This window comes from Dipteris shenzhenensis, chromosome 9 (assembly GCF_047967505.1).
Source record: "Dipteris shenzhenensis isolate YYH24624 ecotype China chromosome 9, Dip_SZ_1.0, whole genome shotgun sequence".
Classification (NCBI taxonomy): Eukaryota; Viridiplantae; Streptophyta; class Polypodiopsida; order Gleicheniales; family Dipteridaceae; genus Dipteris; species Dipteris shenzhenensis.
In genome coordinates, this window is record NC_141604.1 from 51,878,202 (window position 1) to 51,897,365 (window position 19,164).

Below are 19,164 nucleotides of genomic sequence, written 5' to 3' on the forward strand. Positions count from 1 at the left end.
GTAACCAAGTGTTTTGACGATCAAGTATAGCTCAAATGGTTTCTTGACAAACAGAAGGCTAGCAAATGACTTGCCAACATATAGACATCCAATGACCATGATTGAAAAGGTCATTAGCTACACAGTATTATAAGAGAGTGGTAATCTATATGGACATAAAATCAACAATGTGAAAGGAGATCTCGACAAGATTTTCATAGAGTGACCAACGGAGTATGTCAAATAGCAATTACTTCATATGCGCATGGAGCGAAGGGAGTAGAAGATCATTTATATTTGAACATTTAATCGAGTAATGGAGAGTGATAGAAGTCATTGCATCTCTCTCTCTCTCTCTCGGGCACGCATCTGTCACCCAGATATGTGTAATATACACCAATAAAATCTGGAAATGCGAATTGACTTGACATTTTGAGCTCATGTCATACCTGACTTCCATCTGTCTGGCTGCTTTCTGACTCAATAATATACAATTACTTCCCCCTGATTCCTGATCTTGAAGTGTAAAGAGTCTCTATCTCTTAACTTGCCTCTCGCAAAATTATAACCTTCAGTAACATTTACTAATAGATATTACCCTATTATGGATGCTTTAAACATTTTTAAATTGAAAAGTATTGGATGTACACATAATCTCATCTGAAACCAAAAAAATCGAATAGTTCTGCACTCTAATTGGCCTCAGAATTTAGCTAAATTTGGCAAGCCAGCACCCATTGCTGGAAGAACGTTTACTGTTTCATTTTTGCTTCTAGTAACTATAGCATGTTCATTTCATGCAATGCTTCTGACTTGTATTGATTCAAGCATATTTGATTGGCTTGAAGATGCAATGTCAGAAACAGCAATAATCAAATCACCTGTTTTCACCACACCCTGGTCCTTCAATAAAGAAAAGGTACGCTGCAAGTTATCTTCCATGTCCTCTGAGAAGTGTAAACTGAAGGGAATGAGGCCCCAGAGGAGAGTCATACTTATCCTAACATCTTTAGAGTCAGTGAAGGCGAAGATGGGACAGTCTGGTCGATTTCGAGATAAAAGTGAAGCCATATGGCCTCGTTTCGTGTAAACGAAGATAGCATCTGCCTCAAGCTTGTTTGCTGCAATGATCAGAAAAGTGAGGATTATCATTCAATTGGAAAGGCCAACAATATGTTACAATAGAGACGGACATATTTATGCACAATTTTTTGAGCAAGGAAAAGTACACCACGACCATATTACTAAGGCTCATATATCTATGACAACCTGTGGCTATTCCACTGAAATACATTTTACATGAAACCTTAGTCAGCTTATGCATCAAATCGCAAGTAATATGCTCACCCATCAGAGCTGCTGCATTACAAATCTGTTCGGATATTTGGTCTGGCAGGGCAGTTGCAAGTTGTTGCAAGCATATAGACTCATGGAGTTTCTGCTCTCTACACCACTCCTCCATACGCAGACTTACAGTTCGAAGCACACTGAGGGATTTCTCTGGGAATTGGCCCATGGCAGACTCTCCAGAGAGCATTAATGCATCTACCCTCTGGCGCACCATCTCTGAAACATCTGCTACCTGCAAAGTACATAAATAGTTATAATTAGGTGGGAATTTGAAACCGAAAAATATATTTGCTCTTGCAAGAAAAATTGGTAGTACCTCAGCTCGAGTAGGTGTAGGATACTCTATCATCGACTCCAAAAGCTGAGAGGCAACAATTACAGGCTTGTTCAATTGCCTGCAAAGATGGACAACTTCTTGCTGAACAGAAGGAACTTGTTCAAGCGGGATCTGGGCCCCAAGGTCTCCTCTTGCAACCATTGCTCCATCAGATAGAAGAATTATATCCTTCAATGTACTTAGTGATTCACAGCTCTCAATTTTAGCAACTACACCAATGCACCTGCACGGGGGATGTTTATGGTGATCACTATACTGGACAGCTAATTTTGCACTGGACAACTAATTGTGCATGTTGCATAGATGCTAGAGCAGCATCTTGATGCATGTCTGCATCAATAATCTTATTTTATCTGGAAATATCCTACAAACAACAAAAGTATGAAAATTAAAGAGATAGGCTTACCTTTGAGGTGATCTTGCTGCAATATAGCTTTTGATATGCTTGATAACATCTGCTGTTTTGACAAATGAAATAGCTATGAAATCAACACCCTCATGGATTCCAAAATCTATATCAATCCAATCCTGCACCAATGGAAACAACGGAGCCCTTAAAACAAATTACCAACTCAAGAAATAAGAAACCATAATCACTTTTTCTATATAAAAATCAGGGGATGTGCCCAAAATGCCTGAGACATGAAAAACTGCAAGTAGATCCTTGGATAACAACCGCCATGCCTAGGTGAATGAGTTACCTAGGCTATGTACTCAGCACCCTGCTGGATGTTCAGCCACTTTCATGGTGATATAAACTGAGTATATTTTGGATGTTCCTTTGCTGCTATATCATATTCTATGGAAACCTGCTACAAATCCACTCAAATACTTTCCACTTTTACAACATGGAAACTTCACAAGGTGAAATTTAAAGGGTGATGACTCGGTAAGCTCCTGCGAGCTTCCCCCTCCCCCTCCGTACCTCTACCTCCCCTAGCCCTCCTCCTCCTCCCCTCGGCTTCACCTCCCCCTCACCCGCTGCCGCTGCGCCCTCCCTCGCCATCCCCGCTCACCTCCGCCTCACCCCCCCTCGCACCTCCGCTCACCCTCCTCGCAACCCCGCCTCACCCCCCCTCACCCCCTCACCCCGCCTCACCCTCCCCGCCTCGCTCCGCCCCCCCTCGCCACGCTCACCCCCCCCCCCCGCTCCGTCTCTCCCCCTTGCCCCTCCGCTCCACCCCTCCCCGCTTCCGCTCCACTCACACCCCCCCCGCCTCCCGCTCCGCCCACCCACCCCTCGCCCCCCGCCCTCGCCCCCTTTCGCCTCACCGTCCCCCCTCCATTTCACCCCCGTCTCCCCTTCCCGCTCTCCGCCCCCCGCCCCCCCGCCCCTTCGCTCCACTTTTTTTTTTTTTTCACCCTTCCCCCCGCCCCCCGTCCGCCTCTCGCCCCACTCCGCCTCTCCCCCGCCCCCGCTTCCGTTCCCGCCTCCTCTCCACCGCCCCCGATCCCCGCCCCCACTCCTCCACCCCGCGCCATCTCCGCTTCCTGCCCCCACATCCCGCTTCCTCCGCCCCCCGCCCTCCATCCTTCCCGCCACACCCAGGCTCCACCCTCCCGCATCTACCCCCCCCCCCCCCCCCCCTTTTTTGGGTGGCAGCCTTTTCCTCATCGGAAGCCTCGCAGTTTGTCTTGGCGGTATGGCGGCCCCTTGCCCGGAACCGGAGGCCCAGACGGACCCTCCCTCTCCAGATGCCTACCGCGTCATCCTGACAGAGCAACAATCATCTCGGGTTCAGGAGGTTGCCAATGACTTTGCCCTTACCTCTGTTTATGGCAGAGTCATTGGACATTCCCCCTCCAGATCAGCCATCAGGGACTGGCTCCAGTCCACCCTCATGCTAGAGGACGGCCATATTGAGGAGGTGGCCCTTATGGGAAGGGGCATCTTCTGGCTCAAACTCTCCAATGCGAAAGCGGCGAGCAACCTGATTGCTGGCTCCCCCACGACTGTGGATGGAAAGATTGTCATGATAGTCCCGTGGTACCGCGGATTTAGCGCAGCGGATTTTGATGCTCGGTTCCGTATACCTCGTCATCCAGGCTAGTTTTTCTAGGTCTTGCTGCTGAGCTACGGCCGATTGTCAAGGACCTGGGCTCCCACTTTGGCTGGGTTATGCACGATACTTTCGCCGATGCGGTGACTACGGCAGGAGCCCCCCGAGTCCGTGTGGCTGTGGCGGATCCTGCGACTCTCCCGACAGTGATCGAGATCGTGACAGATGCCGGCAGCATCACCCAGAGCATGGTAGTCACCGGACAGCCAGGGCAGTGTTTGAGGTGTCACGGCTTCGGGCACCTGGCGGCTGTTTGTCCACGCTTCGCCAGCTCTTCTCGACCCCCCCCCGCCCCCCCCTCTCCGCCCCCCGCCCCCCCCTCCGGGCAGCCACGCCAGGAGGAGCAGAGGCAGCCGGAGCCCGGACCAGAGTTAGCTGGCGGCTGGACTGAGGTTAGAAGGAAAAGGGGAAAGAACAAGAAGATTTCTGATAAAGGCAAAGAGGCTGAGGTTACCCAACCTGCAGCTGCACCTCAGAGACCTGACAGGCAGCCGCCCCAGGGACCTGGGAGAGCATCTTCTTCGATGGTAGCCCGCCCTCCACAGACTCAGGTCCCCCTCTCCTCCTCTCCCCAGCCTCTTCCCATTCAGCCCCAGGCCATCCCCCATCTGCACCCCATTTCTCCCGACCTGCAGCTTCAGCCCCCTCCTCGTCCTCCTCAGTCTTCTTCCCCTCCTTCTCAGCCCCAGTTCCAGATGCATCCCCATCCCTCCCCCCCCCCGCCTCTTTCAGCTCTCCCGCAGAGCTAGTTGCACCGGCGGTTCCTCAGCCGAGGGCAGCCCCCGCTCCCCCTCCTCCTCCTCCTCCACTAGTCGCCCCTGAGGAGTCTGTGTTGCCTATTCCCCAGCCTCCTCCCCCTCCCCCTCCGCTGGCATGACACCCTGAGTCTACACCTTCACCGGAGCAGGCTTCTCTGTCCGCTAGCCCCTCAGTAGCAGACTCCGACGGGCCTCAGCTTCAGGAGAGAGAGCTCCCCCGCGACTTTTTACAGATCTGGCCCCTGGGACTACTTGGATGTGGCCGACCTCGGGACTTTCCCTGCTTGCCTCGACATCAGTATCTTCCTGCTCCGCAAAGGGGCGGATGGGAAGATAGCCGCCTTGGCCCCCAGGGATGGCCCTAGCTTTGCTTTCACATTCCTTAGCGACGGCACCGAGACCTGGACAAACGACTCGGTCTGGGAGGCTCTCAGGGGGCAGACACATGCTCAGGTTTGCTCCTGGATAGGCCCGTCCGGTGGGCAGCTTCTCGAGACTCAGTGGTCCGAGGGTGACGTGCGCCTGCAGTGGCGTTGCGCCGCCAAAATCTTCAGACTGATTGTGATCCTCAGGCCCCCCCTGTCTTGGCCCCTCCCCCAAGATGTCAGAGCCTGGACCCCTCAGAAACTCCGCGCTTTCTACGGCATGACCACTTTAGAGATCTCGAGCTGGCTCGAGAAAGCTTTCGTTCATGGTACCAAAGGCCTCTCGCCTTTGCTGAAGGTGTTGAAGGACGGGCAGGATGACCCCGCCTCCCCCTCCAAACCTTCCCATAAGCGTCAACGCCTCCACTCCGAGATGTCAGCTTCTTCTTCGACTTCGACCGCGAGCAGACAGCTGTTCGCAGCCTCCCAGCCCTCACCATGAGCCTACACCTCGTTTCCTGGAATGTGAACGGGTTTCACTCTTCTGGAACCCGTGGTCCTAGGAAGCTCATTTTGAGACAGGAACTTCAGCCAGCAGTGATAGGTCGTTTGGATGTACTTCTGCTCCAGGAGCACAAGCTTTCTGCGGCTCACTCCCGCAGATGCGGGAAGATTCTCCCTGGATGTTCTCACACTTATTGGGAGCCCTCGATCGGCGCACTGGGGAGGAGTGGTGGTGTTTGTACCTCCGTGGGCGAGCAGCTAGCCCAGGGAGTTTTCGGTCATGGCATGCTGATACCAGGCCGTGCCCTTTGGGTAGGCCTGGAACTGGAGGGATCCAGAGTTGGAGTCCTCAACATTTATGCTCCCACAGATCTCCGTTGTAGAGCCACCTTCTGGAGGACACTTACAGGGATTCTCCCAGACATGGATTCCTGGATTGTTGGAGGTGACTTCAACAATCTGGAGACCTTGGAGGACCAGCAGGGCAGAGGACCGGAGTTTACAGGTATGTCTCAGGCAGAGCAGTCAGCTTGGGACTCTTTTATCTTTGCGACAGGAGGAAGGGACAGTTGGCGAGACCCGTCCTTCCGACGCTGGCACGGGAGCTTGGACTTTTCGTGGGGCTTCCGCAAGGAAGGAGGCAGACTCCTGGAGAGGCTGGATAGATTTTATGTTAGTGATTGGGCCATCGGCAGAGGCGGTCAGGCGGGTATAGTTCCAGGGACGACACTGTCCGACCATGCGCCTGTGTTCTTATCATTAGATTCGGCAGCTCAGTCCCTTCCCCCCCGCTCATGCTGGATTCCTGACTCCATTTTCTCGAGGGAGGATGTGCGCAGCAGTATTTGCAGTCTTTGGGATAGAGACTGGGGCGAGTGCGTGGATCTGGTTGGCTCGGTGGCGCAGGCTTTGCAGGAGTCCAGCCAGATCTGCCAGCTCGCAGCCCTACAGGTTCGACAGGATTGGTGGGGCAGAGAGAGAGCTCTTCGGAGGGACCTCGCCTCCATTCAGCGACTCCAGCAGGCTTCCCCAGGCTCGGAGGAGCTTCGGATCCAGGCCCTTCGAGCCAGAGCCCTTCTGGAGGAGACACTCCAGCGTCGCTCAGAGTTTTCCTATCACGCCTCTCTCTCCTTCTGGGCCCGGAAGGGTGACCGGATGTGCAGGGAGTTCTTCAGGACGCATGGCAAGAGAGCTGCAGGTGATCAGCTTCGGAGTCTCAGGACAGCGGATGGTCACATCGTTACGGATCCGGGGGAGGTCTTGGGGTTGGCCACTGACTTCTACAGGACCCTCTTCCAGCAGGAGCCGCTTGCCCCCCTCGTACTCGACGTGCCTGTGAGGAGGTGTGGAGGCACACTCCATCCCTGGTCCAGCCTAGCATGCAGGCGACGTTGTTGGCACCGTTCACCATGGATGAGATGTTGGAGGCCTTGATGGCCATCGATGGACAGAAATGCCCAGGTGAGGATGGGCTATCCCGGGCATTCTTCACCTCCTTCTGGGACCAGATCCATCAGCCCCTCCTTGCAGCTCTACAGAGGATTTTCAACAGCAGTCACAGATGCCAGAGAGCCTTTCCTCGGGACTGATTTGCCTCATCCCGAAGGGAGGAGATAGACAGGAGATCCGTCAGTGGCGCCCGATCACTCTCCTTACCACTGCCTACAAAATCCTCGCCAAGATGATCAGCGCCAGAGTTCGGCCTCTACTCCCAGACCTCATCCATGACACTCAGACAGGCTTTGTCCAGGATCGCAGTATCCTGGATAATGTCTTCACCTTTTCAGAGGCGGCGGAGTGGGGCTCAGCACAGCGGATCACACCTTGCCATTCTACTTCTCGACTTTGAGAAGGCCTACGATCGAGTGGACTGGTCCTTTTTGGAGGGGACTCTGGAGCGGCTAGGTTTCCCAGCAGGTTGGATTCAGGGTATCTCAGCTTTGTACAGGGCAGCTTCTAGCAGGGTCATCATTGGAGGCAGGATGGGTGAGCGCTTTAGCTTGGAGAGATCAGTGCGTCAGGGCTGCCCCCTTGCTCCTTACCTGTTTCTCTTCTTCGCCGAGGCTATGACTTACTACCTTCGGGCGAGGTCTACAGGGATCAGGGGTGTTCGCCTTCCACTCCGGGAGGACACAGAGCTTTTGGACTCGGAGTACGCAGATGATACAGCCCTGTATGTCCACGACGATGAGAGGATGCTAGAGAGGGTGCGGATGGCCCTGGAGGTCTTCTGCTCGGCCGCTGGTGCGAAAATCAACTGGAACAAATCAGTTGGTTTTCTCACAGGCCCCGGGGCGTGTTCTCAGTGGGGGAGGTTTTTGGGTTTCAGATGGATCCCACGGGGACAGACAGCTAGATACCTTGGTTTTCAGGTTCGCCTAGACATCACGCCAGCTCAACAGTTTCTCCCGGTGCTAGACTCCATCCGACGGAAGCTGGCTTTCTGGAGCACTGCTAAGCTTTCCCTTGCAGGTCGTGCCCTGGTAGTTAACCAGGTCCTCCTAGCCACGGCTTGGTATGTGGCTTCCTGCTGGTGTTTCTCGAGATCCAGCGTGGCACAGCTCAGGAGGCTGGTTCGGAACTTCCTTTGGTCCGGGGAGGATGGTCTCAGAGATACCAGAGCCAGGGTTGCTTGGAAGACAGTCATTCTTCCGCAAGCTGAGGGTGGCCTGGGGGTCATCGATCCAGAGCTTCAGAGTCAGGCCTTGTTAGGCAAGCTTGTCATCCGCGGTTTGACCCCGGGGGGGCAGACGTGGAAGATGTTACTTCAGCAGGGAGTCGGTTCTTGTGTCCCACGCCGAGGTGGAGAGTGGCTACCGTCCCTCAGGTGGATCTTCACTTCCGCCCTGCTCACTCAGCCCCGTTCCCCACTCGTTCGTAGCCTCCTCATGGTTTGGAGGCGGCTCCGCCTCAGTCTCATTCAGTCCCCTCCTAGCTGCTGTCAGGAGGAGATCGATCGCCAGCCGCTTATCTGGAACGGTCAGGTCAGAGATGCCGAGGGCCTTCAGTTGGGGGAGAGATCACATATCAGGTGGGATGGCTGGATGAGGGGGCCAGCCCGGTCCCTTCGAGTTTGGAGGGATACGTACAGACATCTGGAGACGGCTGATCTTGCTGACGCAGCTGGAGGTGCACGTGGAGCCCAGGCGAGACGCACGGAGATCGACGGCGCGATCCCAGCTGATTTTGTTGGTTCCACCTGAGCCTCAGGTCCTCATGCCTGGTGACGCCCGCTGGCTGGGACAGTTCACCCCCCGTGGCATCCCACTGGTGATAGCAGGACGTATGGATGACTCCTCTATCTCCTTCTTCGCGGTTTTTGGGGATGGACGACTCAGGAGAGAGGATGCGCTCATCGACCCCCTACTCCCATGGCAGAGGGTTCGGGTCGTAGGCCTTTTGGGGAAGGTCTGGCGTACCGATCCTAGCATCGAGCAGGACCAGATGCAGCTTTGGCGTCTCTGGCTCTGGGAGGGGCGGGCCTTGTCAGAGCTTGATTGGGACCCAGGAGAGTGGTGGTGGCCAGAGATTGTGACAGGACAGGGGCCGACCTCCTTCTTCGCCTACAGCACGACTCTGGACAGGCGAGTTCTTGGGAGGATGCAGAGCCGCCCCCCCACCCAGCGGCCCAGCTGGTATGCACAGGGTATTTCCAGGTTCTTTTTGCAGGCATTCTGGAAGGCCTTGTGGGAGAGCTGGCGGCCGCAGAAGATCTCATACTTCCTGTGGCTTCTTGCCCACAAAGGTCTTCCAGTGGGGAGCTGGTTGCGGCAGATAGGCCAGGATGGATGCTGTCAGATTTGCCATGAGGATGAGGAGTCACCAAAACACTGCCTATGGAGCTGCACTCGCGCCCAGGAAGTGTGGAGGTGGACTTTCGGGATTCTTACTCGCGCAGCACCAGAGCTAGGATTGATCACTTGGGGCGCGTTCTGTTGGTGCAGCACCGCACCTGGTCTTCATCACTTATTCGAGGCATGCCAACAGGACCCCACTTTCCTTATCACACAGGGGACGTGGGGGCCGCTCGAGGGTATCCCGCAGCACCTAGCAGAGGCTGATACAGGAGTTCGAGAGAGGCAGCCAGTCTGGGAGATTATTAGCAGCATTGCAGGGTGGCACATCTGGACCTCGCGCTGCGCGCAGATCCTCAGTGGCACCTCCTTATCGACTGCCCAGATCATGACGGAGATTTGGAGCGAGATTATTCATACCCTCAGAGGCCAGTGGGACCAGATTCAGGGAGATTCCCGGGCCGGTCAGGAGAAGCGGAGACGCTTCCTCCGGGCTTGGGACACACAGGGCCCTTCTTCGAGCAGACTTCGCAGGGCCTTCGGTGGCACTACTCACCACCCCGATGGCTGTTCATTCACACTCGTCTTATCCCTCCGTGAGAGTATGATTTATTTTGTTACCTTTTAGGGCTGTGTCCGATTTGTGAACGCAGCCCGTCAGCTACAAGCTGACCTTTTGTATCTTGTTCTCGAAGTAATATAATTAGCACTGTTTTTTCGGCAAAAAAAATACTTTCCACTTTTCACTGGTAATCTGAAGTGGAAGCAACATGCTTTAGCTAGCATTGCTTGAACTTCATAACCTAATCCTCTTCATAGATTTTGCTTTTGGACCACCAGTAAGAAAGATTTAATGTCTATCTAGATGTTTTAGCACTTGGAAGAACCTAACATGCCGAATGTTATCAAACTCACATACAGCACGTGACAAGAGGCTCTTTTTATTCCCCGACTGCTGCTCGAGCTACATTGGGGCCAAGCCTATAAATATGGCCTAGCCCCCCTCTATTTGTGCACCTTCTTGTTACAGGGCCTATGGCCCTCAAATTGGACCAACCAGCCTTAGCTGCTGACTGGCCTGCAGCCCATGTGGCAGCAGCACATAAAGCTGCCTACATGGCTTCTCGTCTACTGCAGCTTCTATAGAGATCCATGTTCTGACCATGTGACAGCCTTCCATGCTTCCCAAATGGCAGCCTTCTCTCTCTTGGTTCAGCCCCTGCGGCATGCTTCACTTCTGCCCATGTGGCAACTATCTATTCCCATCCCATGCAGTATAGTCATCCTCCCCCATGTCCTGCTCTATCTATTCCCATGCTACTAGCCATCCTCCCCCATGTCCTCCTCATATGGGGACTCACAGGTGGGGAGCTGACCCCTCCTCATATGGGGGCTCATAGGTGGGAGCTGACTCCTAGATCCCAACAAGGTAACTTAATGCCATTCCAATTACATATCATTTTTTGAGTATTGCGATGTCCTTTACATATTGTGTTTGCAATATCTAGATTGCATTGGACCCTCTTTTTCCATGTTGTCACTTCTGGACATTGTCTCATGCTTTAGCTTTGATTGCTTTTTTGCATCAGGTTATCAATTGTCCATTGTTGTCATCAACTACGTTATGAATTGACATTGCATTTTTCTCATCTGAATACTCTTGGAGTATCTGAGCTGCTTCTCTCCATCAATTTATTTCTTATGCTGGTTGAATTGGCCAACCTAGTGGAACTTGATCATAATCTGCCATATCTTTAAGCATATCATTTTTTGGTAATGTATGTGCTGAATTTTCTGCATTTGCTATTGTTTGCAATGAGTTTCATCCGTCCATGTTTGCCAATCTCTGTTAATGGTTCTCTTTCTTAGAGGCTAACTCATCTTACCATACATTCTACTGAAATCCTGTCACTTGTTACTGATAGTAGTGCTCATTGACGGAGTCTTATCCGATATGGTAGTGATGCTCACTCTTGGAGGCTTAAAGAGGCTTACTCATTTGGCTATACATTCTCCTAGAATCCTTACAATTGTTACTAATAGCATATGCTCAACTGATGGAGTCTTATCCGATCTACCAGTGATGCTCATTCTTGGAGGCTTACCCAAACTGTTAGGAGTCTTACCCAGGCTGATGGTCTTGGACCTTTTACCCATTTGGTGACTCTACAATTGTTGGGTCATCATGGTGCTTGTTGATTGAGTCTTATCTGTTCAATAGATTTGAAGATAGCGGTTGCTTCTCTTGTTGAAGTCTTAAATCTACTCTTCAGGACTTTGTTGACGTTCACCTTTCATAAAGTCCACCAATTGTTGTTGGCTATCATTCCTCTTCCTTTTCTACCATTTCGATTTCTAAAATACTCTTGTTAGCATTTGATTTTTTTTGCAATGCTTTTCTGGTACTTGCTAATTTGTAGAGCTTTGCTTTCTAGATTGTTGCCTGACTTTGAAGTTCTCCTTGTGTTTGGATTTTGTCAATCTTTCAGACCATTGACTTCTCCACCTGATGTTGTACTTGGTTGACTTACAGCTTGTCTTCTCATTGATTTGTCTTTTCTTGTATGTTCTACCTTATTCTAAGAGTTTTCACCACTCTTTTGTCGTTGGTGCTACACTTCATGATGTTCTCCCTTTGATGGTCGTCTCCCTCTTAAGCCTTGATTCATGAATGGTCGGATTTGTGTAGTTCTCATCAATCATGAATAATTATCTATTGACTTGATCAATGCACACAGTTTCCTATTGCTTGTCATGTTTGTTGATGTCAGTTGACGACCCTTTTGTTGCTTTGTTCTGCACTCACTTTCGTTCACGTCCTTTATTGTGGACAATGGTCTGTAACACTTTGCATTTGCACTTGTCACCTTCTTTGGCATAATGTGCTGAATTTGCACATTTGTTAATAAGATGCTCATATGTTGATGGCATATGAACTTTCTGCATATATGTTGATTATTTGATGCTGAAAATATCGTTGCATTGATTGGATGTCAAATAGTGCAACATTTCAGTTTTGATTGTTGGTGCAGACTAATGCTTGAAGTAATACTTTTCCTTTGATGTACTGAAAGAGCAGGTGAAGGCTGCAGTGAATTGAAAGTAATTTGAACCAACTTATGAATGAAAAATGCCCAAAATAGTGGCTCAAATCGGTACGTTAATTAGACCTTGAAATGATGCCAAGTTTATGAGAGATTTTGTTCAAAACTGGGATTTCAATGTGTGAGAAGTATGTTATGGCTTTCCGTATCTGCCACGTGGCATTTTTCCTTTCTTGTTTTTCACTGTCGCCACCATCACGTATTCAACCATTTGCTTCAAATCATTTTTTCTTCTGGGCTGCACTAATTCTGTGCCTGGTGCCACGTGCTGCTCGTGTTTTGATACTGCGTGTGTGTGAGTTCAATGAGTGGCTTGCTTTGGTATGCATTGCATATGTGCATTGTTGTGTAATATGAGCTTTGTTATGAGTTCACTGAATGGCTTGCTTGGAATAGTTCAGTATGCATCGAATAGATGCACTGTTGTGAGTATGAGCTTGGTTATGTGAACACCTGCATGATGCTTGTGAGTGCTGTAAGTGTCTAGGTGTATTGCGCTACGTGTTGCCACTTTCCTTGTTTGCTAGTTTTGTGCGGTTGCATGTCACTGCGCTTGGTGGATGTTGTGTATGTGAGCTGTGTGTCTTATGTGTGTTATGTTTCCCAGGGTTGTGTGGCTAGGATTTAAGTGCTATAAAGCTATGATTGTTTTAGGAGCCAAAATGCTCCTCAACTACGTTGGCGAGCAGCCTGATCTATAGCGTGGCCTTGCACTTTCATATTGTAGCCTATTTGTGAGTTCTCCTTGAGCTATGCCTCGAGCAAAGGCTCAAGGCTAAGTAGCCTTCATTGATTAAGCCATGGAGGGCCACAAGAAAATATCTATTGGCATAGGAACAGCATTCAAAGTGCTTCTAACTGGTTGCACCTTTCTCTTTCAAGTGAAGTTGCACCTGAGCAAGGCGTCAATCCTCTTGAAACTGATGCAAACCAAAGATGGTATGCCACATGAGTAACTATGCATCCACATGCTCCTCGCACCGCTGTCTCTTTTCACACACAAAAAAGCTCTGGATGACAAGTCAGATGCCTATAGACAATCTATGGAGGAGAGCTCTGAGACATCCACCCATCAAAATCTCTAAACTGCTTCTAAACAAAGTATGGCTGAAATTTGAATTCTCAGCAGCAAGCGAGAACATTGGTTTCAAGAAGAGGTGGGTGATTTTCAGCAAGGCAAGCAAGAAAATCGTTTGTGAGCTTAAACAAGTAGGAACTCTCTAGAAGAAATTCACATGCAGAGTATAGATGGAACTACAATATCTAGAGCTTGCTTTTCCTCCCTTAAAAAGCTCAAGTCTACTAGTAGTGGCACCTGTGGCCAACCGGTTGTTCATGCTTCCTAGGAGCAAAATCCCCTTTACCCTACTTCCTGTGTGCCCATGCATAGTGCCTCAACCCTCATCCAAAACTCATCATACCACAAGAATCTTACAAGTTGTAAATGAAGGAATGCCAAGGCAAGATCATGGATACTGATGCAACAGTCCTTTTTTTAAAAATCACAATTATCTCTGGAGGAGCGGCCATTGACCATCATGCAATTGCTGCCCAATTAGCTTCTAGCCTACAATTGTAATCTATGTTCTCATTGCAACTTGCAAATCACAATTCTCTACTCTCATCGCAATTCCAGGTTGTACCACACATCATGCCACAACAAATTGCTTGTAAGCTACAAGCGTGCATTTTGCTTTTTGACATAGCTAAATCAAGTCCATGATTTTTGCCTCTCCATGCCCTGATGTTGGAATAGATAGGTCACCTCCCCGCTTGTGAGCGCCCAAATGAGGAGAGACACCTGCTTAGGTTTGGGAAGAAAGGGCTGCTGCATGGGCAGAAAATAAGGATGACATGTGAGCAGATCTGGTGGCAGAAGCACAGGCCAGATGGGCAGCATCATGGCTGCCATGCAGGTGTATACATCATGCCACGTGGGCAGAAGATGAAGCCACCACATGGACAGAAGACTGACATCATTCTGGGATTTGACAGGCTCCATCCATTAGGGCAGACCAATCCACATGCAACTGGCAAAGAGCATGCTCACCATGGGGCTATTCATGGACCCAAAGTAATGGGCCAATGGCTGGCATAGAGGGCCCTCAAAAGGGGCTGAAAGGATGGCACAAATGCCCAACAATGGAGGCTAGGGGATAGAGGTTTTATTGTTGGGATTATAGGGGCCACCTCTCCACCTCTGAGCCCCCAAATGAGGAGGAGATAGGGGAGGTACACCAGCATCATATCTGGGACAACAGAGAGGCCACGTGAGCAGATCCAAAAGCTACCACGTTGCCAAATCTGACAAGTCAAGAAGCCTGCTGTCATGAGGGGGTGATTTTTGGAGCATGCATGTTGGCCTGCATGTGGGCAGGACCCTAGGAAAACAAGGATTGAGGGCATGGGCTGCTTGATGTGCTAGAACCCATAGCCATTGTGCCTTGGGGGTGAATTTTGTGGTTTGGACCAAGAGGGGGGGAAAGAACCCTTAGGATCCAAAGTTGGTCATTGGAATGGTCACCATAGAAGGGGCAAGGGGCAAATGTACCTTAAATTGGTCATTGGTGATGACCAACTAGAAGGCATGGGGGCAATTTAAGATGTCCAAAGGGCAAATAAATCGTGGGCTGCCACGTGGCTAGCCCATGCAATTGAATTTGGAAAGAAAGTCCATGGAAGGCTCTTGGCAAGTCAACGAGAAGGGGCGGGATGGACAACAGGGAGATGGCGCATGCGAGAGCACATCGCAGGCTTGCTGGATGTGGTATGGGAACATTGCTGGGCTAAAGGCAGAGAGGCGTGGGGCATTGCGGGATTTGTAGAGAGCTCATGCTGCTAGTCGGGTGGAGCACCGGCCATCAGCAAAGGAGTTGATGCAGGCCACAATCCCCAATGGGTGACTTAGGCGGTTGATAAGGCCCCCTTCTCATTGATGGCGAATTGACTTGGGAAAGGCTTGTTGCATATGACAAACATTCCCTTAGTCGCGAGCTGACAGGAGGAGGGCGCTAGATCGTTGAAGTGCTATCTGACGACACCTTGAGTCATGGGCTCGTGGCTGGTCGCACAGGCCAAGGCTTGGTATTGCCACTGAGCCCTTAAATAATAGGCTAGTTCTTGTGGTTGTACCATAGAGTGGTCTTATGGGCTCATCTTTCGATGGTCTTGATGCCTCGGGTAAGGAAGATTCAATCAAAGTGATTGTGCAGGGGGTAAGGCTTTGATAAGCACTCTTGAAGAGGAATACGGGGGATAAGGCTTGGTAAGCACTCCTGTGAAATAGTAAATCAAGGCTGAAAGGAACTTTGAAGCAGCTGAATGCACGGAAGGCAGCTTCACAAGAGGTTCCAAATCTTTTGGCAGGTATCATGTTTCATGGGAGAACATGTTTTTTTTGGTTCCCCTAGGAGATGGGTCACATGAAGGCAGTGGTTGCTAGGCAGATGTGCTAGGCAGATGGCACATATTTGGTACCCGGGAATCCAGAGATGGAAAGTATCCCTAGAACCCAGAGAGGGATAGCACAAGTGTGACTAACATAGTGTTTGTTGTGTTGTGATGCAAGCTTATGGGAAATAGGTTGATGTATCAGGATGTATGCTGCCCATAGGGTGAGAGACTATTGGTAGTGGCGGTCCTGAACAGTGGTGGGGAAATCTTATGTATGCTTTCTTTCTCTGCATTGAGCACATGGATGGCTAATTGGGCACTAGTGACAGCTATGGGGAATTGTGTGGCCAAGTGTGGTTATTAGTGATGACAGTTCCAAGCTGTGTGCAAGCTTCTTGGATTAGGGATGAAGACCTACTGCCAGGAGTGGTGAGATCAGTGAACAACAAAGGCTATGTAGGGTATGTGGATGTGCATTGCTTGGGAGTAGAAGAATGGGACCGGCAACTTCTCATTTCTCTACTCCGACCACATGGAAATGAAGGAGGGGAGAGAGTCCATCAGCCCGTCAAAGCTTCTTTTCCTAGGAAGCTCAATTTTCTTTGGTACGACGGAGAGACTGAACCTTTAGTGTTGATTTCGTGGCTCAATCAATTCGAAAGCTACTTTTCGGTTGTACCTACGAATGGCAACGAGAGGTGTATTCTTGCATCGATGCACCTGACAAGCGAGGCAGTCACCTGTTGTTGGCACAAGTGGTAGAAGGACCACTATGATGCAGACAAGGAGACACCGCATTATGGGTGGACGGAGTTCGTGAAAGATATTAGAAAATGAGTTTGAAATCTATTTTCAGTTGTGCCTATGAATGACAACAAGAATCGATGCACCTCACAGGCGAGGCAGTCACCTGGTGGCACAAGTGGCAAAAGGACCAATATGATGCAGACAAGGAGACACCTCATATTCGGTGGACGGAGTTCGTGAAAGATATTAGAACACGGTTCATGCTGCCTTAGTACCTGGATAGACTACAAAAGCAGTTCTATGAGATGCACTAAGGGGATACGGAGATGCTGAATCATTACACCAATAAGTTTACTCAGGTGCCCATACAATTACAGTAGGAGAACAGCCAGAAGCTGAGCAAGTTTCTCCATGGGCTGCATACAAACATCCATTGGTAGGTTTGTCATTTCCGGCCATGGGATTATGAGAGTGCATATGAGCTTGCTCAAAATCTCAAGCTCATGCACAAGGGTCAAGGATCCAAGTAGGTCAATAGTAAGAAGTCCTAGGACTCGTCGGTAGGCGATGGTGGGAAGAAGTCCAACAATGGGTAGCAAAATGAGAAATTGACAGTTATAGCCGGTACTTGGACGCAGCGACACAAGCAGCCTATGCCAAAGAGAACCAATGCTTCCATTGTCATGTTCTAGGCCACAAGAAGAAGGATTGCCCGCACTTCAAGAAGCTTCAGTCCAAAGGAGCCACGTCAAGAGGTTCATCTACAGCTTTGATTATGGCAAAGACAACCTCACTGGTTATAGAGGAGATTGAAGATTAGAAGAAGGGGTAGCCTCGTGAAGTTTCCCACTATGTTTTAGTTCTATGGCCAAATTAGTGGCCAAGAGGTCCTCATCCTCGCAGATTCAAGGAGTTCTGAGGACATCATCTTAGCGAGCCAAGTTGAATCTCACCCCCACAGAGACCATTGCCTTGAATGGCGCATTTACGCGACACCATGTAGAGGGCAAGATGGAGGCAACAATAGCCACTTTAAAGATCTCAAGGTGGGGACAGAGACTTGAACATTCAAGGTCGCACCTACTCAAGCAGGGGATATCATCTTGGGAGCCGGATGGTGGCACTAGTTTGAAGTTTGATCTCACTATCAACATTAGGGTTTGGACCTCAAAATTCCAGACCATGGGTAAGTTTATTGCTTGGCTCAAGGATACTCTTCATCAACCTTTGATTTCAGCAATTCAAATGGCATGAGAGATCGGCCAAGGGGGTGAGATGTACATAGTCTACATCAACTCCACCACTACAGCCACTCTAGATAGGACCCCCCAACAAGAAGCTTTGCTTCAGCAATACCAAGGCATTTTTCTCACATCGAGTCTTCCTCCAGCCTTACCTCCAAGTGATTCCTAGATCATAGCATCCTTGCCGTCTCAGCAAGGGGATGGAAGAGGAGCTTGAGCAGCAGTTAGAGGAGTTGTTGCAAAATGGCTTCATACATCCCAGTAATTCTCTATATGCAACTCCGACCCTCTTCGGCAAGAAGAAGGATAGTATAGCCCAAATGTGTGTGGACTACAGTGCATTGAACAAGTGATAGTCAAGAGTAGATTTTCCATGCCAAGGATGGACTACATTTTGGAACGCCTAAATGAGGCCAAGATATTTTCAAAATTTTTTTTTTTTTTCAAAAATAGACTTCCATTAAGTACTAGAGCAAGCTCAATGTGGTAACACATCATGGCATGCATGAAAAAAACTCCTCCAAAAGAGGTATAAAATACCAAGGTTGACACTGAAAATACCATCTCAACCTGTGGAAGACTGAGAGAAGAAGGGAGAGTCCCTCCATTCCCTGAGAAAAGCAGCCCTCCTAGCAGAAGCTGCTTGAGAGGACCCCTGCATGCCCATCCAAATGGCCATTAGTGTGTGTATAGTGTCTTCCCATATACTCGCCATGTTCTGAAAGGAGTGAACTTGGGATCCATCCAATGCTTTTGTACACCTGGCTCTCCATATATGCCACACTGATATCCTTGCTAGTATCTCCAAGGAAGAGTCCACTAAGGTATGCATAGCCCGGAAGGGTGAGGCAGGAACATTGTCCAAAGAACATGTGTGTCGTCTGACAGCTATAGCCCATGACGAGTCATGCCTATCAAAGAAGACCTGAGGCCTCGAAAGGAAAAGCCAAGCAACCAAACCTTACGTCATGAAGAGTGGGTGCCACCAGATCCGGATCTACGAGCAGCCTTGCGCATAAAGATTGAAGAGTGGGTACCACCAAATCCAGATTTACGAGTGGCCTTGTGCACAAAGAAAGCCCAATATGACACTAGCACCCCTATGGACCAAAGGGCATCACCACTAATTCAATACGAATTTGTGGTGATGCCCTTTGGTCTCACAGGGTCGCTGGGTACCACGAGATCCAAATTTATGAGCAACCTTGCACACAAAGAAACCCCAATATGACACTGGCGCCCCTATAAACCAAAGGGCATCACCACGAATTCAATATGAATTCGTGGTGATGCCCTTTGGTTGTTAGGAAATGGAGTCAGGTTGAGTGAGTTTTATGTGTGTTTTAGTCTAGTGTGTCCTATAGATACCATGTGTCATATTGGGAGATATCCCATATGCACTCTCTAATGTCTAGTGTCTAGATTATATGAGGCTGTACTTGTGTTGTGTGTCACATCATAGGAGCTTTCTCAATGTGAGTCTTTCATTGATTAAGTACTTCCATTTCTCTTTCAGTTCTTTCCATTTC

The 19,164-nt window shown here is 49.8% G+C and overlaps 1 protein-coding gene across 1 annotated transcript in view; it reads right to left on the minus strand.

Annotated features, from left to right (window-relative positions):
• Positions 1 to 590: 590 nt before the first annotated feature.
• The window catches only part of LOC147898810 (pyruvate kinase isozyme A, chloroplastic-like), a 33,742-nt gene continuing 15,168 nt past the window's right edge, over positions 591 to 19,164 (minus strand). The window contains exons 4-7 of the mRNA XM_087379252.1: positions 2,073 to 2,194; positions 1,646 to 1,889; positions 1,327 to 1,561; positions 591 to 1,100 (exon numbers count right to left, since the gene is read on the minus strand). Of these exons, the coding sequence (XP_087235378.1) occupies positions 775 to 1,100; positions 1,327 to 1,561; positions 1,646 to 1,889; positions 2,073 to 2,194 (927 nt within the window). The 3' untranslated portion in view covers positions 591 to 774. The remainder of the gene's footprint in view (positions 1,101 to 1,326; positions 1,562 to 1,645; positions 1,890 to 2,072; positions 2,195 to 19,164) is intronic.